The 25,522-nt window shown below is 44.1% G+C and overlaps 3 protein-coding genes across 5 annotated transcripts in view; 1 reads left to right on the forward strand and 2 right to left on the reverse strand.

Annotated features, from left to right (window-relative positions):
• BTK (Bruton tyrosine kinase) overlaps nt 1–9,575 on the reverse strand; it is a 41,657-nt gene extending 32,082 nt beyond the window's left edge. The window contains exon 1 of one of the 2 annotated variants that reach the window (XM_025372157.1): nt 9,506–9,575. In XM_025372157.1, the coding sequence (XP_025227942.1) occupies nt 9,506–9,575 (70 nt within the window). Of the gene's footprint in view, nt 1–5,377; nt 5,541–9,505 lie in introns of those variants that run through there. The other variant, XM_025372158.1, reaches the window with a different exon arrangement.
• Nucleotides 9,576–9,846: 271 nt separating this feature from the next.
• On the forward strand, nt 9,847–15,243 carry LOC112616158 (60S ribosomal protein L36a-like). Of its 2 annotated transcripts, XM_025373148.1 has the most exons (5): nt 9,847–10,073; nt 10,484–10,589; nt 10,771–10,838; nt 14,780–14,902; nt 15,171–15,243. In XM_025373148.1, exons 1-5 carry the CDS (start codon nt 9,981–9,983, stop codon nt 15,189–15,191), a joined length of 411 nt encoding a protein of 136 aa, XP_025228933.1. In that variant the 5' UTR covers nt 9,847–9,980; the 3' UTR covers nt 15,192–15,243. The 2 variants fall into 2 exon arrangements, with proteins under 2 accessions (XP_025228933.1, XP_025228932.1); XM_025373147.1 differs by having other exon boundaries at nt 14,780–15,233.
• Nucleotides 15,244–17,247: 2,004 nt separating this feature from the next.
• Nucleotides 17,248–25,522, reverse strand: part of GLA (galactosidase alpha) — a 10,378-nt gene continuing 2,103 nt past the window's right edge. The window contains exons 2-7 of the mRNA XM_025373146.1: nt 23,891–24,065; nt 21,392–21,569; nt 20,117–20,208; nt 18,229–18,390; nt 17,814–18,011; nt 17,248–17,544 (exon numbers count right to left, since the gene is read on the reverse strand). Coding sequence (XP_025228931.1) covers nt 17,254–17,544; nt 17,814–18,011; nt 18,229–18,390; nt 20,117–20,208; nt 21,392–21,569; nt 23,891–24,065 — 1,096 coding nt within the window. The 3' untranslated portion in view covers nt 17,248–17,253. The remainder of the gene's footprint in view (nt 17,545–17,813; nt 18,012–18,228; nt 18,391–20,116; nt 20,209–21,391; nt 21,570–23,890; nt 24,066–25,522) is intronic.

A 25,522-nucleotide genomic window follows, 5' to 3' on the forward strand; every position in this document is an offset into this window, starting at 1 on the left:
GAATGGCGTAAACCCGGGAGGCCGAGCTTGCAGTGAGCTGAGATCGCGCCACTGCACTCCAGCCTGGGCAACAGAGCGAGACTCTGTCTCAAAAAAAAATAAAATAAAATAAAATAAAATAAAATTTACATATGGCCAGGTGCGGTAGCTCACGCCTGTAATCCCAACACTTTGGGAGGCTGAGGTGGGTGGACGGCAAGGTCAGGAGTTCGAGAGCAGCCAGCCTGACCAACATGGTGAAATCCTGTCTCTACTAAAAATACAAAAACTAGCTGGGCCAACGCTACTCTCCCAGCTACTCAGGAGGCTGAGGCGGGAGAATCGCTTGAACCCAGCAGGTGGAGGTTGCAGTGAGTCCAGATCACGCCATTGCACTCCAGCCTGGGCAACAAGAGTGAAACTCCGTCGCAAAAAAAAAAAAAAAAAAAAAAAAAAACTTATATATATATATATGGTACACATTCTTCAGCAACTTGCTTTTTTCCCCTCAATATAATATGTTAGGTTTTATTTATTTATCTTGGTAGTTCTACTTCATATGTTTTAATTCATTTTTATATGCATAAAATATTCTATATGATTAATACCTTCCAATTTATTCATTCTCCTGTTGATGGACTTTAGGTTGTTTGTTTTCAATGATAAACCATGCTGCTGTGAACATTATTGTGATTTTTAAATCTCAGAATGAATTCTCAGTTACTTAGACAAAGTGGCAAACCCAGGTCCAGCTTATCTGTTGGACTATGCACTTTGCATCATTCCTTCTTGCCTTTTCAGTCCTGTCTTCCCGATGCTTCACTATGAAATGTGGTAGAATTATCAACTATCTCTAGTGGGAGCCTAAATTTGGCCTACAGAAAATCTATTCCCAGTCCCAAGAAGCATCCTTCAGGTTCTAACTGAGATTTCAATTGAGAATTCCTTGGCCTTGGGACCAGAAGAGAAGTCTTCTTTAAATATCATAACTGGCCAGTCGCGGTGGGTCACACCTGTAATCCCAGCACTTTGGGAGGCCAAAGCAGGTGGATCCATGAGGTCAGGAGTTCGAGGCCAGCCTGACCAACATGGTGAAACTCCGTCTCTGCTAAAAATACAAAAATTAGCCAGGCGTGGTGGTGCGTGCCTGTAATTCCAGCTTCTCAGGAGGCTCAGGCAGGAGAATCGCTTGAACCCAGGAGGTGGAGGTTGCAGTGAGCCGAAATTGTGACACTGCACTCCAGCCTGGGTGACAGAGTGAGACTCCATCTCAAAAAAAAAAAAAAAAAAAAAAAGAAAAAAATCATAACCACAGCAACAAAGCAACCTAATCAATCTTGTTAAATTCCCAAGATGCTTTTGTTCGGGCCCCAGTGAAACCTAATTATTTTATGATAAGCTTCATAGTCAGGGCTACAGGGGACCAAATTTGTGATGAAGGCATCAAGCCAAACTCAATTTTCTGGCTGCATGCTGACCAGGGAAACTCTCCTGCTGTAGTCATTTACAGGAGGCCGTAGGGCTCTCTGGTTCTTCCATAGCAGTTCATGTTTTATTTATTTATTTAGTTTTATTTATTTATTTATTTATTTATTTATTTATTTATTTATTTTCGAGACAGAGTCTCACTCTGTCATCCAGGCTTCGGTACAGTAGTGCAATCTTGGTTCACTGCAATCTCTACCTCCCAGTTTCAAGCAATTCTCGTGCTTCAACCTCCTGAGTAGCTAGGATTACAGCCACACACCATGACGCCTGCTGCGGCCTCCCAAAATGCTGGGATTACAGTCTTGAGCCACCGCGCCTGGCCTTATGTTTTTAGCATTTTACATTTTTCTTCTGTGGTTTTGGAAACTTCTAGGTCTCTGTGATTCATCATCTCTTTTTGTCTTGCACTAGCAACAATATATTCTGGCCAATTGATGATGGAAGGAGAGCCAGAGAGCCAATCTGCAAGTTTATAGTCAGTGCCAGATCAGATCGGTGGTAATACTTTCAATATTTTCCCTCTGCTCTGAAGGTGACTGCTGGGGTGTCTGTCTTTCACTCTGGACTTGTGTGCCCCTTTGGCCTTCTTTTTCAACCTAGTTTTTGTTTTCCTTGGCTTAAACATTTTATTTATTTTTTCCATCGATATCAAAATAACACACGCAGCTGGGTGCAGTGGTGTGCACCTGTAGTCCCAGCTACTTAGGAGACTGATATGGGAGGATCGCTTGAGCCCAAGAGTTCAAGGCCAGCCTGAGAAACATAGGGAGACCCCATCTCGAAACAAAACAAAATATAGTAAAATAAAACATGCATATTGTAGAAAATATGTCAAGTACAGGGAAATAAAAAAGAAAAAAATCAATTATAAACTCATCTGGAGGCATTAATATTTTGGCATATTTCCTTCCATTTTTTTCTGTGCATGTTTCTTATAATATTTGAGATCATATTGCACAATCAGTTAATTTACCTATTTTTCGTAACGTCTATGTATGTATGTATGTATCTATTTATCTATCTATCCATCCATTCAAGGTACCTTTTTCCAAAAAAAGGTCTAAGATTCTTATTTAACATTATTCCTAATTATTTTCCCATGTTATTAGGATCTCTATACAAGCATCATTTCCCGAGTCAAAAAAGTATGTGCATTTTGCATTTTGATGCATACTGCCAAAATAGTTTCCAGAAACACTGTCCCAATTTCAGCTCCAAATAGTTTTAGAGAACCCCCTTTCTCATTATCCTTATCTCTTTTCTGGTCCATTTCTAATCATTTTTAAAACTCTGGTTTTACTGCAGACAAGTCTGTTTTGTTTTGTTTTGTTTTTTTCATTGAGTCAAAGATCTTAAACTACAGTATATTCCAACCTCCAACTTGTCTAAAACTTAACTTCTCTTGACTCTAGAATTTCTTTCTTCTAGGGTGAGCTAACAGACTACAGTTTGTTTTCAGTTCAGGGAGGTAGGGCAGTGAGATCAGCTTCTCCTTGAGATTCAAATAACCAATATAATCCTAAAGATATCTTGTGAGAACTTTCTAAGAGCAGATAGAAGAGCCTGGGATTAAAGCTTCTGGGTTTCCAGTGCTCTCAGATCACCCTCAGCCACTGCACATGAATCTCCATAGAAACTGAAAGTCACACGTGGCCCAATTGTTTCAGGGTCCTCAGAGGAGTTCTCCCTCCTCCTTCCCCTCCCCAGATGGCTTCATGCATAACCAAGTAGCTTTGGAGTCAAATATGTCAAGGCCTCTTTTCTAGCTTCTTGTTGAGCACTGTGTCACTGAAAATTCTAGTTCTTCCTTATTTTCAGTAGTTACAATCAGATCTCAGCAATCAGATCACTGCGGGAGTAGAAGGGGGTATCTGATAACTCTTTGGAGAACACCCAAACTTTGGTTTTTGAAAGCTATATCTTCCCTTTATACCTAAGTCACTTCCTGATATAGGTCTAGTCCACTGAAAGGAAACTCTATAGGAAATTTGCTCGAATGGAAATAGCAAATCATAGTGATAATTTAAAATTGCACCAATCCCCCATAAGTGGATGGAAAGTTACATTAGTTCACACCATAGGAGTTTACAAAGAATTCCAGGTTGGTTGTGGTGGCTCGGGCCTGTAATCCTAGCACTTTGGGAGGCCCAGGCGAGAAGATCACCTGAGGTTGGGATTTCAAGACCAGCCTGACCAACATGGAGAAACCCTGTCTCTACTAAAAATACAAAATTAGCGTGGTGGCGCATGCCTGTAATCCCAGCTACTTGGGAGGCTGAGGCAGGAGAATCGCTTGAACCCGGGAGGTGGAGGTTGTGGTGAGCCAATATCGTGCCATTGCACTCCAGCCTGGGCAACACGAGCAAAACTTCGTGTCAAAAAAAAAAAAAAAAAAAAAGAATTCCAAACAAAAACATCAACAGCCATATGCAATGGAAATTTGGACTTCAACACAAGCAAGCAGTTTAAATAGTTTGAGTATAAAAGGAATCAGAATAGATAGGGCAAGCCCTAAGGGACACTGTTTGGGTATAATGCTTTAGGTTGCCATGAGCAAAGATGACAGCCACTGAGCTGTGTAGACCCCTCATAGCCGCTGGGCTTTGCTGCTGCCCTGCCTCTAGACATGCATGGCATGAGACAGAGACTTTCAGCTTTGAGAGCTAGATGGCCAAGAAATTGGTTCATTTGGAGTCTGGGCAACTTATCCAAGGATGTCTTGATTGGGGTCACCAATCACTTTTATTCTAAATGTCCTATAATTTGCTCTAGGTAGGCCCTCTGGGGGACATTGGCAGGTCTGAGGCAGAGTAAAAATTATAGCAAATACTGAGATCCAGCACTTGCCATTGCCAGGCTCTGTTCTAAATGCTTTACATGTATTTGCACATTTACTGCTCACAACCACCTTATGGGGAAGGTACTAGGCAGGCAGGGAGGAGGAAAGGGAAAGGGAAAGGAAAAGGGAAAAGAGCAGGGGAAGAAAGGAGCAAGAAAAAGTCAATGTAATTCGGCAATTATTTATTAAGTGCTAACTGTATGTCAGAGTCTATGGTAATCAACAGAACAGAGGAGGGTATAGTGAAGAAGGGATACAGGTAGAGAAAGGAGGACGAGTGGGAAGAGGAGGAGGTTGGAGAGGAGAAAAAGAAAGGAGAAATAATGAAGACAAGAGACAAGCAAGCCATGCACATGGAGGGCAATGATAAGAGGAGAAACCTTTGCCAGAACCTGAGGGGTTGGCCACACTGTCCGGGCTGAGGCAGAGGCTGCTTTCTCCTGGCCCAGTCTTTTACCCATTGTTACCACGAGGTTGGCACAGCTTTCACACAGTCCTTTCAACAAAGCTGGCTCTGATCCTGGCAACATTTGGCCTGGTACAGCTCGAGGCAGGTAGCCTACACCCTGGCCTAGCCGGGCCTTTCCCTAGCTCACAAAAGTCAACTGCATAATGTGGAGCGTGAGCTTTTACCATGTTCTCAGAGAATCTGCCTCTTAGTATTTCTTTTTCTAAGGGCTTCATTGACCCATGTATCCCTATTGAGTCTTCAAGCACTATTTGACAGAAGGGCTTGTTTTTATCTGACTGCTCCCTGCAATATTACTTTTCCACTAAGTTTGCCAGAGGTACCCCTTTCTAACATTTGCTACCTGTTCGGATGGTCACCTCATGTCACATTTTTCTCTTCCTGTTCACCCCACCCACAGCTCTTGTCGGAAAGGACCTTTTCAGCCTCTCTAATCACCAGACGGGACTGCCAGGGCCTTGTGCTGATGACACTCCCACCCTCCGTCAGCCTCCTCTGCTAGCTGATAAATGGCACCAGCCATGCTGTCTCTCTGTTTTTTAGGGGTCCCAAGAAAGGTACATTGCTGCTGCTGCCCAGCCCCTGCCATACCCCAGACCCACCTCAGTCCTAACTTAATGCAGGTAGCTTCCCAGATGCATTGAGATGCCAGGACTTGGAAGGTGGGACTCGATCGCAGCAGACACTGGCCCTGGAGACATATTCTTACAGTCCAGAGAGGAAGGACAGTCTGAGCAAACCCCACCCTTTCACAGCCACTCAGTTCCCTTTTTTTGTTTCCTGACCTAAACCAATGTCTTTTTTTCTTCTCAGCAGCATGCTATCTGGTTCCCTGCTGCCGTCCCTATTCCACCCCCTCAACTGTCCCCGCCCTTCATTTGCTTGGGACCTCTGACACTACTATCTTGAGTCTGTCTCTGAAAGAACCTTTCTCAACATGACTGGGGCCACTGAGACTCTAGATGGGGCTGGCCTGAGCAGACAGGTCATCAAGCTATCCTCCTAGAGGTAAAGGGACAACATACCTGAAGTACTATGAAGACAGTCAGCACAGGGAGAGGGGCTTACAGAAAAGAGGAGAGATGCTGGGGGCTGGCAGACACAGAGCAAAGAGATTGGCCAGGAAGAGTGTTTTCAAGTCTCCTGTCCTCCGGGGCAGAGGAGTCTCAGGGACACACAGTTGAACTTGATAGTGAAGGGACCCCAAAGGACAGAGCCAGACAGAGGTAGAGACAAGACTTCCCCCTGCTGAGTCATTTTCTAAGAAAGCATTTTTTTCCCTACAGATAAAAATGTCGGAATATAAGCCCACAGAAATACTTGTGCCCTTCCCCATTTTCTGTGGATGTTGATTTTCTTCTTTTAAGATTCAGCCTCAGGGATTATCTCTCAATGTACACCTTTCTCTTGAGTCGTGTAAACCCGTAAAGCAGACTAGTGTCACTTGAAGCCTGGAGGTTTTCTCAGGGGCCCCCTACTTTATGCTCCAACTGCAATGTTTCCCCCAGGGATTCTTCTAGGAAATGCAGCCAGTATTGAATGCAGACCATGACATTGGAGCCCCTGCTGACTGATCTGCCTGCCCACTTTGACATCTTGGGCACTACCATATTTCCTTGCCCCAAGGCACTGTATCCTAGTGTAGAAACAGATCACAGGTCCCACTACAAGTTCATCCGAGCTTTTAAGTCAACAGGACCTTATTTTTTTTTCTTTATTTCGTCTAAAAAACAAACAAACAAGCAAACAAAAAAATGGGATATATGTGCAGAAGGTGCAGGTTTGTTACATAGGTATACGTGTGCTGTGGTGATTTGCTGCACCTATTGACCCATCCTCTAAGATCCCTCCCCTCACCCCCAACCCCCAACAGGCCTTGGGACCTTTTTTTTTTTTTTTTTTTGAGACAGGGTCTTGTTCTGAAGCCCAGGCTAGAGTGCAGCAGCATGATCATGGCTCACTGCAGCCTCTGTCTCCTGGGCTCAAGCGATCCTCTCACCTCAGCCTCCCTAGTACCTGGGACTAGAGGCACAGATCACTGTGCTGGGCTAATTTTTGTATTTTTTGTAGAGGTGGGGTTTCACTATGTTGCCCAGGCTGGTCTCAAACTCGTGGACTCAAGCGATCCTCCTGCTTCGGCCTCCCAAAATACAGGGATTACAGGGGTGAGCCACCTCTTCCGGTCACCAACAGGACTTTAAATAAAAACATTTAAAGTATTTGTAGACTGATGATATAGTGGTTGATCCTCACATTTGCACAAGATAGATGGACAGCATGTGTTGTACGATTGCCTTACTTTATTGACAACTTCTATCCTTTTGCTAGTCACCCCCAATAGCTGCTCCACTCACCTGCCTGAGGATTGGTCACAGGCATTCACCTTCCCTCCTCTTTTCTTCATCTTATGTCACTTGTTGTCACATGCCCTGTCCCTTCTCAAGGTCCATCTTGGGGTGGGGACTGGGAGGTGACAGGCATCCAGTGGGAGAGCTAAACAAGAGAGAGAGAGGAGCACAAGGGAAAAGAGCAAGTAGACGTAGGCTCTTCTTCACCCTCTGCCCACGACCACTCCCCTAGCACACTCATCCATACTGACAGGAGGACTGTACTCAGATAGCACAAATGAACAGCTGAGTGTCACCTGAACAGATTCCCAATGCAATATAAGGTTCTATTCTTGGTGCTATCCTGTTCAACATTTTTGTTGATGATCTTTGAGGAAAATATAAAAAGTAGCCCAGTTAGTTTATGAATGGTGCAAGGCTCTGTGTGCTAGACTGGATGATGGAAGAGGGCAATTAGTTTCCAAAAAGATCTTGATCACCTGGTGTGAGAAGCCAAATTCCACAAAGTATATTTTACCGGGGCTAAAGGTGATGTCTCACAACTGGGCCCCAAATTTGAACTTCAAATGACTCCAGGAGAAAGTGGAGTAGCAGTAGCATTTGTGAAAATGGTTCAGGGGTTTTTGCTGATAGTAATCAAAAGGCATGTCATGTCAGTTAACATGGCTTCCAGAAAAGCCAACGTGACATTGAGGCTTCCTTACAGAAGTAAAATATCTAGACAGAGGAAGGTAACATGCCACCTACTCTGCAAAGCCAGACCACACCTAGAGTCCTGCATCCAGTTCTGAGTGCCTCATCTTAGGGGAAATTAATGAGCAGGAACATGTCCAAAACAGAGAACAGCTCAAGTGATCCTCCCACCTCAGTGTCAGCATTGGTGTACAAACTTTCACTTATAGGATGTATAAGCTCTGGGGATCTAATGTACAATATAGTGACCATAGTTAATAACATTGTATTATTGAAATTTGATAAGAGAGCAGATTTTAAGTGTCCTCACCTCCTCTATGGTAACTATGGATGGTGATGGATGATAAATATGTTAATCAATTTGACTGTGGTAATCATTACACAGTGTATACACATATCAAATCATCATGTTGTACACCTTGAATATAAACAATTTTTGTCAATTAAATTTTTTTAAGTAAGCAAAAACAAGCAAAAACCCCACAAAGCCATGTAATACAGGTATGATAGAAAGAACTAAGGTTGATTAAATGAAGAGGGGCCATGTTCATGGTCTTCATATTTCTATGTTACTAACATAAACCCCTAAAGGCCAGTGAGATTGCTTAAGAATCTGGAAAGAAAAAGAAAATGCTGGAAGTTTGGCAAAGAAACTTTCAGGAAATGTAGCAGGTAGTGGTAATATTTTTATTATCTCATTCCCAGAGACCACCCAACAAAAAAGGGGGTGATCAGAGTGTCAGCTCAGGTCCCACGCGTGTTCCTGGAGGGTTGTGCAAGCAAGATACCCCAGACTGTCATGGTTCGTCAGTCCCTACTCCACTGCCACCTCCTCCTGTGTCTCAGCCCAATTCTGTCTCCTCACCATCCTCTACACTGCAGATGCCCCTGCTTCCTTGGTATGATGTAGTGGTTAAGTGCAAGGCTGTAGTGTTAGACTACCTAGGATCAAATTCCAGTTCCACAAAAAAATAACAACCTGTGTGACTTCAGGTAAGTAAACTTAACATCTCTTGTGCCTTAGTGTCCTCACCTGTTAAATACTAATACTGGTACATACCTCCTGGGGTTGCTGTCAGGATTAAAAGGGGTAGTGTGTAAGGTGGTTAGGAGAATGCCTGGCATATAGTAAGTGCCCTATATATATATATATATATACATACACATATATATTAGCTATTATAATCACCAGGCCACAACAGCAGTATTTTATAATGTTAAAGGAACACAGGTTCTAGAGTCAGTCTACCCAGGTTTGTATCCTAGATTCACTAAATACTGTTGACATTGGTAAAATCGTTTAACATCCTACGACCTCAATTTCTTAACCTGTAAAATGGGAATAATAGTACCACCTGTCTCCTAGAATTACTGTGAGAAGTGTATGACACAATCTATTTAAAATGTTTAGTACCCTGCAGTCTTTCTATGCTGGACTCTCTTGAAACCTAGTATATGCCTTCTGCCAGGTCTGCAAGGAAGGGAAGAGCCACTGGATACTTTCTACTTCTAGGCTTGATGATTGCTATTACAGGAGCCGAACAATTTCATTGTCACTTTTCAGAACCTAGAGCAGCTGACTTACTCCCTCAACAGAAGGGTGCTGCTTTAACGCCAATCATTGTTCCTTTTCTTCAAAGTACTTAGTTCATAATTGTACATTTATAAGCCTATTAGATTACCGTATCCCTCCCCCTGAACAGTGCCTGACACATAATGGGCATCTAATGACCATTTGTTGAATGGACCAACTGGCCATGTGATTGATGAACTGGAGCAATTGGCTCCCTCCAGGCCTTCATTGAATCAGCAGTTTGCTGCGAAAGGTGTTCCCAGTGACCTTGAGGTGGAACAGGAATGGAACGTGGAGGTGGAGGACCCCTCTTTTCGACCCTAGTCCTGGCTTCCCTCGGGGACGGGGAGGCCAGAGGATCTGGGAAAAACACTGCTCCCTTCACTGAACGCCACTATGTAGCAGCGTCCACCAAAAGAGATAAAGTGACGAAACGCTGCAAAGCTGCGGGGCGGAAGTTGGGGTGAGTGGACCACCCTTTAGGCGGAGTCCTTCCTTAAGCTCCCGCCCGCGGCTCGGAACTGAGTCCTCTCAGCAGCCGGAGGGCGCTGCGCCGAGCCTTACACTCTATGATTGCTCTTACCGACTCCCATGAGGAAGTGCGATCGGGAACCTCCTATATACTTCCGTTTGCGGCGCGGCTTCTTTCTTTCTTCCCGTGCCGGTATCGCTCTCGCAATCATGGTAGGACTTGCTGGTGGGGCCGAGTAACATCCAGCGTAATCTATCCCCCCTTCGTCGCCGGTGCTGTGCCGGGATGGGTCCAGGCTCCTGTGTGGACTCGATATACCGGAGCAACCCAATTTTGCCGGGATCAACCCTAAAGGGACCGGGCTACGGGGCCAGGAATTGAAGTGATGGGTTCAAAGAGGTAGAGTTAGCCGGGGGTGGAGTTAATAAGATCTTTTCCCTCTTTGGGGCTCGACGGAGGGAGGAAGCTCTGCTTGAAGCACATGGGGCTGACCCACCCTGTAGTCAGAGTTAGCATGTAGTGAGGAGTACTCGTGGAGTGCCTTAGCTTTAGCTGGGTGAGGTAGGGCGTTGTGCCATTGTCGTCAAATAACACTGCACGTTCTGAACGGTTTCTTTACTAGGTTAACGTCCCTAAAACCCGCCGGACTTTCTGTAAGAAGTGTGGCAAGCACCAACCCCACAAAGTGACACAGTACAAGAAGGGCAAGGATTCTCTGTATGCCCAGGGTAAGATGGATTCTGCATAATTTGGTGTTAATGTGACATTTGTGTTGTAGAGTAACATACGGGTCCAGGTCTCTTCCCCCCCACGCCCGACTTGAGCGTTAATATTTCTGCTGCAAAATTAAGATAAAACCTGTAAGAATTACTTGCTGGTATTATAACAAATACCAATTCGTTTTCCCAGGAAAGCGGCGTTATGACAGGAAGCAGAGTGGCTATGGTGGGCAAACTAAGCCGATTTTCCGGAAAAAGGTGAGTGGTAATTACTATTTGACGTTTCCCACTTAATTGCAGTAAGGATGTATACTTGTCTCTAGTCCACACACTTCATGATATAGGTATAGCGTTAGTTTAGCGAAGTTTTCACAGTTGACTGCAGTGATATATCTAGTAGGTGATGGAGCTGGGAATGCAACTCAGGTCTGATTAGTCCACAATACTGCACTATTTCAGTGTTTACGATTTTTTATCCTTTCCCTTCTGAAGAGGCAAAAAATCGAGGAATGTGCCCTGCTTTCCTAAGAACTGAGGTGTGAGTACACTTGTAAATCCTTTCATTGGCCTTGCTCCTTATCTATCGTCATGTCTGAATCCTCGACTGTTGGTTGCACTAAGTTCTGTTGTTTCTCATCACAGAAACCTGCAGTCAGCTACCTGTTCTCGTGAAGTCTTAAAACTCTTATAGAATAGCCATTTAGGCCTGTCTGCTAGCCTCCTGAATTCTGTATTCTCAGGCTGAGCGAGTTTCTGTTTATTCTCAAACCTTAGGTGATTTGGCTAACCATTAAAGTAATTAGCACGATGATTGGAATGGAGCATTCTCTCCAACACAGCATTTCTTTTGGCACTTTGCCTCTGGTGCAGTTTAGCTCCAGAAAGTATTAAGGAATGACTTTAGTGCTCATTTGGATGCAGTAAGTAGTTTGGTCTCAGGGTGGCAGAAAGAATGCTTTTTTATACCTTTTCACATTTGGATAACTTGTTTAGAAGACAGGTTCTAACTAGGTTTTGGCCTGTTAAGAACTGCAAGCTAGCAGTAGTATCAGAACTCTTGCTGCTAAAGGGGCAAGCTTATTAAGAAATTTGAGTATTTAAAAATTGAGCTACCATATGATCCAAGAATCCCACTGCTGAGTATATACCCAGAAGAAAATCAGCATACCAAAGAGATATCTGCACTTCTATGTTTGTTGCAGCACTGTTTATAATAGCTAAGATTTAGAAGCAACCTTAGTGTCCATCAGGGGATGAATGGATAAAGAAAATGTACCTATATGCAGCCGGGCGCAGTGGCTCGTGCCTAGCACTTTGGGAGGTCGAAGTGGGTGGATCACCTGAGGTCAGGAGTTCGAGACCAACCTGGCCAAGATAGTGAAACCCCGTCTCTAGTAAAAATACAAAAATTAGCTGGGCGTGTGGTGTGGGCCTGTAATCTCAGCTACCCGGGAGGCTGAGGCAGGAGAATCGCTGGAACCTGGGAGGCAGAGGCTGCAGTGAGCGGAGATCACACCGCTGCACTCCAGCCTGGGCGACAGAGCAAGCCTCCATCTCAAAAAAGAAAAAAAACAAGGAAAAAAGAAAATGGACCTATATGCAATGGAGTACTATTCAACCATAAAAAGAATGATATCGGCCGGGCGCGGTGGCTCAAGCCTGTAATCCCAGCACTTTGGGAGGCCGAGACGGGCGGATCATGAGGTCAGGAGATCGAGACCATCCTGGCTAATACGGTGAAACCCCGTCTCTACTAAAAAATACAAAAAAATAGCCGGGCGAGGTGGCAGGCGCCTGTAGTCCCAGCTACTCGGGAGGCTGAGGCAGGAGAATGGCATAAACCCGGGAGTCAGAGCTTGCAGTGAGCTGAGATCCAGCCACTGCACTCCAGCCTGGGCAACAGAGCAAGACTCCGTCTCAAAAAAAAAAAAAAAAAGAATGATATCCAGTCATTTACAACAACATGGGTGGAACTGGAGATCATTATGTTAAGTGAAATAGGCACACAAAGACAAACATCACATGTTCTCATTTGTGGGATCTAAAAATCAAAACCAGTGGACTCGAATATAGAGAGTAGAAGGATGGTTACCAGAAGCTGGGAAGGGTAGTGGGGGGAGGTGGGGATGGTTAGTGGGTACAAAAAATTTGAATTAGACCAACTATTTGATAGCACGACAGGGTGACTAAAGTCAATAACTTAGTTGCATATTTTAAAATAACTTAGAGTGTAATTGGATTGTTTGTACCTCAAAGAAAAAATGCAATAAAACTTTACAGTGGAGAAACCTAACAAGCACTACCTCAGCCAGGTAATCAAGGTTAACATCAACAGCCATGAGTCATGTTGATATACACCCTTGATAAGGTGTGATGAAAATGACACTAAAAAACCCATAACTCTATCTAATCATGAGAAAAACAAATCCCAAGAGGGGCATTTTACAAAATACCTGACCAGTAGTGCTGAAATTGTCAAGATCATCAAAACGGTCTGAGAAATTGCCACAGCCAAAGGAGTCTAGAGACATGATGACTAAATGTTAGGTTGTGTCCTGGATGGGGTCCTAGAACAGAAAAAGAACATTAGGAAAATACAAGGAAATTTTAAAAAGTATGGACTTGAGTTAATAAGGCATCAGTGTTGGTTTGTTAATAAGTCATACTAATGTAAGATGAGAAACTGGTTGTAAGGTTTATGAGAACTCTGTAGCATGTTTGCAATTTTTTGGTAAATATGAAACTTGTAAACAATATTCTGTTTAGGTAAAAAGAGCAATCAAGGCCATGCGTGGTGGCTTACTAAGCGCCTGTAATCCCAGCACTTTGGGAGGCCGAGGCGGGTGGATGACCTGAGGTCAGGAGATTGAGACCAGCCTGGCCAATGTGATGAAACCCCCGTCTCTAGTAAAAATAACAAAAAAATTAGCTGGGCGTGGTGGTGGGCACCTGTTATCCCAGCTACTCAGGAGGCTGAAACAGGAGAATTGCTTGAACCCAGGAGAAGGAGCTGAGATCACGCCATTGCACTCCAGCCTGGGCAACAAGAGCGAAACTCCGTCTCAAAAAAAAAAAAAAGGAACAATTAAAAAAGTTGAGTATTAGTGGGGAGTGTAGTTTGAGTTACAATGTAATTCAGTTGAATGCACATAAATTCTAGGTAGTCTTAGAATTTATTGATCTTTATAGAGACGAGGTTCTCACTGTGTTGCCCAGGCTGGTCTCAAACTCTGGGCTCAAGTAATCCTCCTGCCTCAGCCTCACAAACTGTTGGGATTAAAGAACTATGTAGAGCTGCTGAATGGCCACAAGTTCAGGGTGGCCCATTTGATAGGAATCTTTAGGATGTTTGATCTGAGTGGGGTTTGGATTTAAACTGGATGACATGCCATCTTTGCTATTACCACGTTTTCTCTTTTTATATATATATAGATTTTTTTTTTTTTTTTTTTTTTTGAGACGGAGTCTTGCTCTGTCGCCCAGGCTGGAGTGCAGTGGCCGGATCTCAGCTCACTGCAAGCTCCACCTCCCGGGTTCACACCATTCTCCCGCCTCAGCCTCCGAGTAGCTGGGACTACAGGTGCCCGCCACCACGCCCGGCTAGTTTTTTGTATTTTTAGTAGAGATGGGGTTTCACCGTGTTAGCCAGGATGGTCTCGATCTCCTGACCTCGTGATCCGCCCGTCTCGGCCTCCCAAAGTGCTGGATTACAGGCTTGAGCCACCGCGCCCGGCCAGATTTTTTTTTTTTGAGATGGAGTCTCGCTCTGTCTCAGGCAGGAGTGCAGTGGCTCGATCTCTGCTCACTGCAACCTCCGCTGCCTCCCGGGTTCAAGTGAGTCTCCTACCTCAGCCTCCCGAGTAGCTGGGATTATAGACGCAAGCCACCACGCTCGGCTGACTTTTCGTATTTTTAGTAGAGACAGGGTTTCACCATGTTGGTCAGGCTGGTCTCGAACTCCTGACCTTGTGATCTGCCTGCCTCGGCCTCCCAAAGTGCTGGGATTACAGGCATGAGCCACTGTGCCCAGCCTTTATTTTTTTTAGTCCTCAAGTTCTACACATTTTCTCTTAAATTCACTGATTTTTAGATTATTTTCTCCCTATGGCTTAAGAGTACACTGAGTACTATTTAAAGCAGTCATTTTTGAAGAAACTGATCTTCTGTAGTTATTTATTAAGGCTTTAATTTTTTTCCAGGCTAAAACTACAAAGAAGATTGTGCTAAGGCTTGAGTGCGTTGAGCCCAACTGCAGATCTAAGAGAATGCTGGCTATTAAAAGATGCAAGCATTTTGAACTGGGAGGAGATAAGAAGAGAAAGGTATATAATTGCGGGTGGAAGGTGCAATATTTTTCATAGCTTTATTATTTGAAAAGGTGAACATTCATTGTGGCGTAGAGCTCAGGGGTAATCCTCTAAAAATACTAGATCTATAGCTAAAGGTATGTGAGATTTTCTGCTACAAGGAGGAAAGGAAGAATGAGGAAGCTTAACAGCATGGTGAACATTTTAGGAACAGATAATGTTCTTGATGGGGCAGTAGTTCATGGGAAAATACAAAACTCAACTTTTTTCTGTTCTGTTACAGGGCCAAGTGATCCAGTTCTAAGTGTCATCTTTTATTATGAAGACAATAAAATCTTGAGTTTATGTTCAGTTCATTTGTTTGCCGTTCATCTTTTGGGAGGGAATAAGCTAGAGCCATCAACACAATTCCGCCCGTGGGGAAATTTATGCCTCTTCCTGGTACTACTTGTTTTGGATTGAAGCTGACTGGTTGAGTTCACATCGTATGTTGCAATTTTCTAATTTGGCACTTCAGTCACTAGGGGCCTTATGAGATGCAGTTTGCCATTATGCAGTGGTTATTGGTTATGTAAGTAGACACATTTCAGGTTAATAGGGAGAAGTCAGTAACACATAGTGAATATCAGATGTTTTTACTAAGAGTTAAGTCTCAGATCTTTGGTATAACAGTTAATTTAATAAAGAATTTTGGCATTGTTCTCCAGACACAGTTACGCTGTAACATATATAATATTGTCTATGGACTTGGTCTTACACTCTTAAACATTTTGACATTCCCCCTCACATTTTAAAGTAGACATATTTATGCCAAAATAACTACAAAGAACAGGTTTTCTGGCGTATGAAACTCTCTAGTGGAATTTTTTTTTTTTTTTTTTTGAGACAAGGTCTCCCTCTCATGTGGACTGGAATGCCAATGGTATGGATCATAGCTTGCTACGGCTTTGAGCTTGCAGGCTCAAGTGGTCCTCCTGCCTCAGCCTCCTGAGTAGCTGGGACTAGTGGTCCCTGTCACCACACCTGACTACTTTGTTTTTGTGGTGGGGGTCTCTTTGTTACCCAGCTGGTCTGGAACTCTTGACCTTCAGTGAAATTCCCATCTCAGTGTTCCAAGATGCTGGGATTACAGGTGTGAGCCACCATGTCTGGCTAAACTCGGTGGAAGAATCTTAAGAGACAAAATAACCATTCATTAAAATGCCTCCTAACAGTTCCAAATTATACATCTTTTATTTTTTTGAGACGGAGTTTTGCTCTTGTTGCCTAGGCTGGAGTGCAATTGGTGCAATCTTAGCTCACTGCAATCTCCGCCTCCCGTGTTCAAGTGATTGTCCTGCCTCAGCCTCCTGAGTAGCTGGGATTACAGGTTCCTGCCACCACGTCTGGCTAATTTTTGTATTTTTAGTAGAGACGGTTTCACCATGTTGACCAGGATGGTCTAGATCGTCTGACCTCGTGATCTGCCCGACTCAGCCTCCCAAAGTGTTGGGATTACAGGCGTAAGCCACCGCACCTGGCCTATAAATCCTTTTTATTACATTTCAGTCTTAGTGATGTTTATAGCTCTTTGTAGTTAAATATTACACATTTTGATAATTGGGAGAGAATCTCAACAAGGGGGGTGGGTATCTGGATGAGTAAATACGTGTTTAATAGTTTTAGTACCAAAGTTTCAACTTTGGAAAATTTTTTTTTTTTTTTTTTTGTGAGACGGAGTCTCGCTCTGTCGCCCAGGCTGGAGTGCAGTGGCCGGATCTCAGCTCACTGCAAGCTCCGCCTCCCGGGTTCCCGCCATTCTCCTGCCTCAGCCTCCCGAGTAGCTGGGACTACAGGCGCCCACAACCGCGCCCGGCTAATTTTTTTGTATTTTTAGTAGAGACGAGGTTTCACCGTGGTCTCGATCTCCTGACCTTGTGATCCGCCCGCCTCGGCCTCCCAAAGTGCTGGGATTACAGGCGTGAGCCACCGCGCCCGGCCAACTTTGGAAAATTTTATTCAAGGAAATAGAACTTTTTTTTTTGAGATGGAGTCTCACTCTGTTGCCCAGGCTGGAATGCAGTGGCATGATCTTGGCTCACTGCAGCCTCCACTTCCTGGGTTCAAGTGATTCTCCTACCTCAGCCTCCTGAGTAGCTGGAACTACAGACGCCACCATACCTGGCTAATTTTTATATTTTTAGTAGGGCTTCACTGTGTTAGCCAGGCTGGTCTCGAAATCCTGACCTCAGGTGATCCGCCTGCCTCAGCCTCCCAAAGCACTGGTATTACAGGCATGAGCCACTGAGCCTGGTGGAAAGGGAGCTTTTAAAGTGAATAGAGAAAAAGGTGGACGGGAAGTAGTAGTTGGCAACAAAATAAACATTTTAAAGTAAGTCTTTAATTGACATCTGCATTGTATTTTCTAGCCGAAGCAAAACAGTGCCTGTGGGATTTATGTGACTTCTTAACCTTGAAGTCCATTCATAGAACCCTAGCTTCCTTTTCACAGGGAGGAGCTGTGTGATGAAGCAAGCAGGATTACAGGCCACTCCTTTACCCAGGGAAGCAACCGCGATGGTATAAGAGCGAGGTCCACCTATCTCCTGCCGGTTTATCATAGCTACAGCCCAGGCTAAGTCTGAGAGAGGTCGTTCCCATACTTCAAAGTTGTCTCCCTGAAAAACCAAGAAAATAAGTGTGATTGCTTAGCAACTAGTGATAAGTGGCCCTGTTAGTTTGGCATTAATTCTTAATGTCAGAACTATCAAGCACTTGTAGGAAAAATTAAAATGATACTATAGCATTATTTTGGAAATAATAGTTCTAGCAAAAAGCTTTATTACTGATAGTAACATCAAGAGCAAGGGAAAAAAATAGATTTAGGCCCAAGACAAACTTGGTACTGGGTATATAAAACCATCTTAAAATATATATCCTTATTTACCTGTCTAAGCTGGTACCCCTGCTTGCCCAAGGGGTCCTGATTGATGGCAATTACATCCTTATCCTGAAGGAGAGCTTTGGCTTGAGGGCTGATGTGTCGGAGGTCATTAGACATGAATAAAGGAGCAGCCATGATAGCCCAGAGAGCCATCTGAGTTACTTGCTGATTCCAGCTGAGGCCAAAGTTGCCAATCACTAACTGAGACAAAGAATGAAATAATTCAAACAACAGAAGAGGAAGCATTCTTAAAGTTACCTAGATGACCCATATGGAGAAACCACTTTCCACAGCATCCTGCTCTAAGTACTCTCACATAAAGCCTCCTCCCAGGAACTTTACTTCTATTTACCTTGAATGTCAAAATAGGAAACAAGCCTACTGCAGGGTCTTGAACAAGGAGAGCTCAAGTTTTTACCATATCTGGGTCATTCCAACCCCCTGGTCCAGCAACATCAACAATTCTCTCCTGGTTAAAAGATGTCCAGTCCAAGATACTCTTTATACTTTTCCAGGAATCATCAATGTCAGCAAAATTTCGCCAGTGATTGCAGTACTGTCGGATTTCTGTATAATTGGGCTGTGAAAATAGATATGACTCTTCTGTTTACTTTCTACTAACATCCTTGTGAGATGAAAACAGTCAAGTTTAAAGGAGGCACTTGTAGCCTTGAGTTTACAGATTGAAGGTCTCCATAAGGAGGTCTAAACCCTTATAATGAATTTTCACTGTAAGAAGTTTGCTTCAGAAGTAGGCCATATAACTTGAAATCCCTTAAAGTTAATTTACTTCTATAATCAGAACTAAAATGATCTTAATGAGTACAATTAAAAGCTGCAAAATTACATAGGACTCCATCAAGCATTAAGAAAACTTAAATCCTAGGCATATAGTTTGTTAATGGAATAAAAAGTTTGTAGAGGCTGGGCGCGGTAGCTCACGCCCGTAATCCCAGCACTTTCGGAGGCCGAGGCAGGCAGATCATCTGAGGTCAGGAGTTTGAGAAAAGCCTGGCCAACATGGTGAAACCCTGTCTCTACTAAAAATACAAAAATTAGCCAGATGTGGTAGTGCACGCCTGTAAGCCCAGCTACTTGGGAGGCTGAGGTTGCAGTGAGCCGACATGGCGCCAGTGCACTCCAGCCTGGGTGACAGAGTGAGACTGTCGCAAAAAAAAAAAAAAAAAAAAAAAAAAAGGTTTGTAGATAGGCAGGTGGGATATCAGGTTTAAGATGCTGAGAAAAAAGAGAAAAAAGACTGTTTTGCAGAGATGAGGGAATAATAGGGACTCATTCCATAAATAACCATTCAACACTTAACCATATGCTAGGGATACAGTCAAAGTCAGACAAGGTCCCTGCCCTCATGAAACTTACACTCTAGTGGGGAGACATGGTAACAAGTCAACAAAACTTCCAAATAGTGGGGAGCTCTGAGAAGGAAATTAAACAGGTTAATGTGATAAAGAATGAATGGACAGAGGGCTATTTTAAAGTAGTTAGAGAAGAACTGTCTGCATATGTGGCGTTTGGTCTGAGGCTTCAATGTTAAGGAGCCCGGCCCTTTAAAAATATTTGGGGAAGAACTGTTTCAGGCAGAAAAAAAGCAAGTGTAAAGGCCCTGGGGCAGCAATAGGCTTGCAGTGTTGAAGGACAGAAAGAAAACCAGTGTAGCCAGGGAAAGAGCCATGACCCCTTGGACACTGGGGAGGCAGGCAAGGGCTGGATCAGTGCGGTTTGGTTTCATTCCAAGTGCAATTGGAAGCCAGTTAAGGGTTTTAAGCAGGGAACTGATGATGCCATTTATATTTTTTATAACTCTGCTAAGTCTCAGGGTTTTTTCTTAAAAAAAAAAAACAAAAAAACAACTGATATTTACATTTTAATAAGATAACTCTAGTGCTGCTTGGAAAATAGATGGGGGTTGGGACAGAGTGGAAGCAGAGAGATCAGGTTGTCACAGCAGTCTGGGTGAGAGCCGATAGCTTGGAAGGCCAGGGTGCATGTAGTGGAGATGGAAGAAAGTGGGCTGATTCAGGAGATATTTTAGAGATACTGGTGGAAGGACTGTTGATAGACAGGACATGAATGGTGAAATAAAGGGGAAGACACAAGGATGACTTTCCAGGTGATGGTAGCTTAGACTATAATTATAGCAGTGGGGATGGTGAGAAGTGGTTGGAACCTGGGAGAGATGGTAGGATGATATTAAGTAATGTTGGAGTTTAAAGGAGACCTTGGTTTCCTTTGTTGTCAAGTTCTATCTATCAGCACGGTTCTATTGGATTCTGGGCTCACTATCTCACCTTTTGAAAGGGCCACATATAAAGAGGCCACTCACAGGAGTACACAATGCTTCTGCCAGTCCTATTCAGGGCCAAGGACATGTGCTTATAACCTGTATGAGAAAACAATGTGTGAAATAAGGGAAAGAAATGAATTTCCAGCTGGGGCTATATATATATATAATTTTTATTTTTTTTTATTTTTTTATTTTTATTTTTTTTTTTTTGAGACGGAGTTTCGCTCTGTCGCCCAGGCTGGAGTGCAGTGGCCGGATCTCAGCTCACTACAAGCTCCGCCTCCCGGGTTCACGCCATTCTCCTGCCTCAGCCTCCCGAGTAGCTGGGACTACAGGCGCCTGCCACCTCGCCCGGCTAGTTTTTTGTACTTTTTTAGTAGAGACGGGGTTTCACCATATTAACCAGGATGGTCTCGATCTCCTGACCTCGTGATCCGCCCGTCTCGGCCTCCCAAAGTGCTGGGATTACAGGCTTGAGCCACTGCGCCCGGCCTAATTTTTATTTTTTGAGACGGAGTTCACTCTGTCGTCCAGGCTGGAGTGCAGTGGTACGATCTTGGCTCACTGCAATCTCCGTTTCCCGGGTTCAAGTGATTCTCCTGTCTCAGCTTCCCAAGTAGCTGGGATTACAGGCATGTGCCAGCAAACTCAGCTGATTTTTGTATTTTTAGTAGAGACGGGGTTTCACCATGTTGGCCACGGTGGTCTCGAACTCCTGACCTCAAGTGATCCACCTGCCTCAGCCTCCCAAAGTGCTGGGATTACAGGCATGAGCCTTCACATCCGGATGGGGCTGTATATTTTAAGAAGAGGCTACCTGGAAGGTTCATGTTTAAACTAGCAGCAGGGACAGGCAGTTGCTCATGCTTAAATTGTGTAAAGTACCTCCCAGACTGCTGGGATTGTTCTGAGGAAGTAGTGCAGAGATGGTGTGTATATTGAGGAAAGGCAGGAATGAAGATGCTTCTTTCTTTGTGACCAACTGACAACCTGGACTCTCCTAAATGGTGTTATAGAGAGTTACAATCACTAATTAACTCTTAGAGCCCTCTTGAATTATAAGTGCACAATATTAGCTATGGTTAGGCATGTGTGGATTTTACATGAATTAATTAATTAATTAACTGAAAGAGAAGAGATGGGAGCTCTGGCACATGGAGAATAATTACTTCCAGTATTGTGACAGGGTATTTAAAATTCTGAAGATTGGTTCTTTGGCTCAGCTACCTTGGCCTCAAAGTTCTTTCCTTTGTGGCTAAATCTCTGGAATAAAACATACCATCTGCCAACTTTTCCAAACTGTCACAGTAACAACCATCAAATTTCAGCAGATCTACTCCCCAGTCAGCAAAGGTCTGGGCATCAATGTCATAGTATCCAAAACTCCCAGGGAAGCCTGCGCAGGTTTTATTTCCAACATCTGCATAAATCCCTAGCTTCAGTCCTTTGCTGTGAACCTGAAATGAGAGGGAGGAAAAGAGTCACCATCGTAGAAGCACAATCGTGAGGTAGCAGAAAGAGAGAACCATTCCAGGCTGGGGGAAGAGACAAGGTGACTTCACCAGGTATTGGGGGCTTTTTCCCACAAACCCCCAGAATCACCCAGATGAGTTTGTTCGCAGACAAAGAATAAATCCCCCAGTTCTGCTGCGCTAGTTCAAACTATGCGTGTGAGCTATAGCCCAGAACTGAGGAGAAAGCTAGCAGCCATGCTAATCTTCCTGATGGGATCCTGAAAGTTACCTTTTGAGGGCAATGATAGATTTACCTTGGCAAAGACTCTCCTTGACGAAACTTTGGTTAGACTTCTCTGATGAGCCTTCTTTTCGACTAGACCTCCACCTTGGCTTCCTATGTCTGTCCTAGCAAGCCCCCTTAGCAAAAATCCTGCTAAGTCATTACTGCCACCATTGATATCTGATCAATTTCCCTCATTCCCCACCCTTCATGTTTAAGTTCACGGTCTGCCTTTAGCAAGAAGCTCCCTACCCTTGATGTCTTCTTACATATTCCATCCACTGACCCCCTCAATCTGCTCATTGGCTACAAATCTCCACCTGTCTTTGTTGTATTTGGAATTGAACTTGGCTCTTTCCTCTACTGTGGTAGTACTGAATAAAATCTGTCTTCATCGGCTGGGCGTGGTGGCTTATGTCTGAAATCCCAGCACTTTGGTAGGCCGAGGTGGGCGGATCACAAGGTCAGGAGTTCAAGACCAGCCTGGCCAATATGGTGAAACCCCGTCTCTACTAAAAATACAAAAATTAGCCGGGCTTGGTGGTGTGTGCCTATAGTCCCAGCTACTTGGGAGACTGAGGCAGGAGAATCACTTGAACCCAAGAGGTGGAGGGTTGCAGTGAGGTGAGATTGTGCTACTGCACTCCAGCCTGGGTGACAGAGAGTCTGTCAAAAAAAAAAAAAAAAAAATCTGTCTTCATCATCTTTTTTTTTTTGGAGACGGAGTCTCGCTCTGTTGCCCAGGCTAGAGTGCAGTGGCCGGATCTCAGCTCACTGCAAGCTCCGCCTCCCGGGTTTACGCCTTTCTCCTGCCTCAGCCTCCCGAGTAGCTAGGACTACAGGTGCCCGCCACCTCGCCCGGCTAGTTTTTTGTATTTTTTAGTAGAGACGGGGTTTCACCGGGTTAGCCAGGATGGTCTCGATCTCCTGACCTCGTGATCCGCCCGTCTCGGCCTCCCAAAGTGCTGGGATTACAGGCTTGAGCCACCGCGCCCGGCCAATGTCTTCATCATCTTTAACTAGTGTTGGACTCTATTTCTCTTCAATGATCTCCAGAATATTTTCCTTCTATCTTCTAAAATTCTAGTTTATAGTACCATTGCAATAGCTTCCCAAAGGTTATATGGAAATGCATGCACGCTTATGTCAAGAACCAAGTTCCTTTTTCCTCCTAGAGAGTTCAGTTGTTTTAGCAAAAGGAGAACTCCAAGATGGGCCTCAACAGCTATTGCAAAACATTTGTAGGCCGGGCGCAGTGGCTCACGCCTGTAATCCCAGCACTTTGGGAGGTTGAGGCAGGCGGATCATGAGGTCAGGAGATCGAGACCATCTTGGCTAACACAGTGAAACCCCATCTCTACTAAAAATACAAAAAATTAGCCGGGCGTGGTGGCGGGCGCCTGTGGTCCCAGCTACTCGGGAGGCTGAGGCAGGAGAAGGGTGTGAACCTGGGAGGCGGAGCTTGCAGTGAGCCGAGATCACGCCACTGCACTCCAGCCTGGGAGACAGAATGAGATTCCGTCTCAAAAAAAAAAAAATTGTCTGCTGATGGAATGCAAAGTCCACATGATAAGCCTTACAATTCGATGTTCAGATAACAGCCAGCTATTCTACTTTCTAAGTGTCATGAGGGTTGTTTCTTTTTTTTCTTTTCTTTTCTTTTTTTTTTTTTCCTGAGATGGAGTTTCGCTTTTGTTGCCCAGGCTAGAGTGCAATGGTGCGATATCGACTCACCGAAACCTCCACCTCCTGGGTTCAAGCGATTCTCCTGCCTCAGCCACCCAAGTAGCTGGGGTTACAGGCGCCCATCACCATGCCCAGCTAATTTTTTGTATTTTTAGTAGAGTCGGGGTTTCACCATGTTGGCCAGGCTGGTCTCGAACTCTTGACCTCAGGTGATCCACCTGTCTCGGCCTCCCAAAGTCCTGGGATGACAGGTGTGAGCCACTGCGCCCGGCCATGAGGGCTGTTTCTAAGCAAGCTTCTGTACAGAAGTGCTTACAGTCCTCCGAATGAAAAAGAACATTATCTATAAACTCACATAATTAGCTAGCTGGCGAATCCCATGAGGAAAGCGCTGAGGGTCTGCCTGAAGTCTGCCTTCTAAATCTCTTTGGGGAGCCATCCAACAGTCATCAATGCAGAGGTACTCATAACCTGCATCCTTCCAGCCATCTGAGACCATGAGCTCTGCCATCTCCATGAAGAGCTTCTCACTGAAAGAGAAATTCCAATAATCATTACAATTCATTAAATGAACACTTAGGTACCTATTAGGCACCTTGGAATTTCACAATTTTTTCCAATCCAGTAATACTGTGGTAGTAATCACAAGCAATGTAAGGTAAAATGAATTGTTTTTCCAGATTTTCTTTTGTCTCTCTTATCCCCTTAATACTTCTGCCCTAAAAACCCCAAATAAAATAGGAATGAGAAATATATGATGAAATTGAAAAGATTATTAGATCTAAGAAGACAGTTCAGTAAAGTAAGAAACTACAAAGTTAACATAATCAATAGATATCAACAATAATCCTATTTGGAGAAAAAGATCCCATTCACAAGAACAACTGAACAACCTAAAATGCCTACAGATAAATTTAAGATATGTGCAAGGCCCATATGTTAAAACTATGATGCTTCTAAATGATTTGAATAAATAGACAAATATTATTTTGCTCTTGGATAAGCATACTCAATATTAAAAATAAGTTAATTCTCCCTGCAATCCTTTACATATTTAACAAAATCCATAACAAAGCCCAAAAGTACTTAGGTTTCTTTTTTATCTTTTTTTTTTTGAGATGGAGTCTCCCTCTGTCGCCCAGGCTGGAGTGCAGTGGCGCCATCTTGGCTCACTGCAACTTCTGCCTCCCAGGTTCCAGCGATTCTTCTGCCTCAGCCTCCCCAGTAGCTGAGATTACAGGCATGAGACACCACACCTGGCTAATTTTTGTATTTTTAGTAGAGACAGGGTTTTGCCATTTTGGCTAGGCTAGTCTTGAACTCCTGGCCTCAAGTGATCCACCTGCCTCGGACTCCCAAAATGCTGGGATTATAGGTGTGGGCCACCTGCCCAGCTTCCGAAAGGGCTTTTTAAGGAACTTGGCACAACATCACAAAAAGTTCACCTAAAAGATTACATACATGCACATTAATTAAAAGATAAAGAAAGGCTGGGCACAGTGGCTTACGCCTGTAATAACAGCACTTTGGGAGGCCGAGATGGGCAGATCACTTGAGGCCAGGAGTTCGAGACCAGCTTGGGCAACATGGTGAAACTACCTCTCTACTAAAAATACAAAAATTAGCTGGTTGTGGTGGCGCGCCTGTAATCCTAGCCACTCGGGAGGCTAAGACAGGAGAATTGCTTAAATCCGGGAGGTGGAGTTTGCACTGAACAGAGATCACGCCACTGCACTCCAACCTGGGTGACAGAGTGAAACTCCCTCTCAAAAAAAAAAAAAAAAACCACAAAACTAAGGCCGGGTGCAGGGGCTCACGCCTCTAATCCCAGCACTAGCACTTTGGGAGGCTGAGGTGGGCGGATCACGAGGTCAGGAGATGGAGACCATCCTGGCTAACATGGTGAAACCACATCTGTACTAAAAAATACAAAAAAAAAAAAAAAAAAAAAAAAAAGCCGGGGGGGGGGGGGGGGCCCTGTAGCCCC

This window comes from Theropithecus gelada, chromosome X (genome assembly GCF_003255815.1).
Source record: "Theropithecus gelada isolate Dixy chromosome X, Tgel_1.0, whole genome shotgun sequence".
Taxonomy (NCBI): domain Eukaryota; kingdom Metazoa; phylum Chordata; class Mammalia; order Primates; family Cercopithecidae; genus Theropithecus; species Theropithecus gelada.

What these genes read in the sequence shown, in the direction of transcription:
- LOC112616158 (XM_025373147.1), top strand. Translation starts at nt 9,981, where the DNA reads ATGAGGAAGTGCGATCGGGAACCTCCTATATACTTCCGTTTGCGGCGC. An exon ending in GTATCGCTCTCGCAATCATG is followed by an intron (nt 10,074 to 10,483) that starts GTAGGACTTGCT and finishes TTTCTTTACTAG; the next exon opens with GTTAACGTCCCTAAAACCCG. An exon ending in GGATTCTCTGTATGCCCAGG is followed by an intron (nt 10,590 to 10,770) that starts GTAAGATGGATT and finishes TCGTTTTCCCAG; the next exon opens with GAAAGCGGCGTTATGACAGG.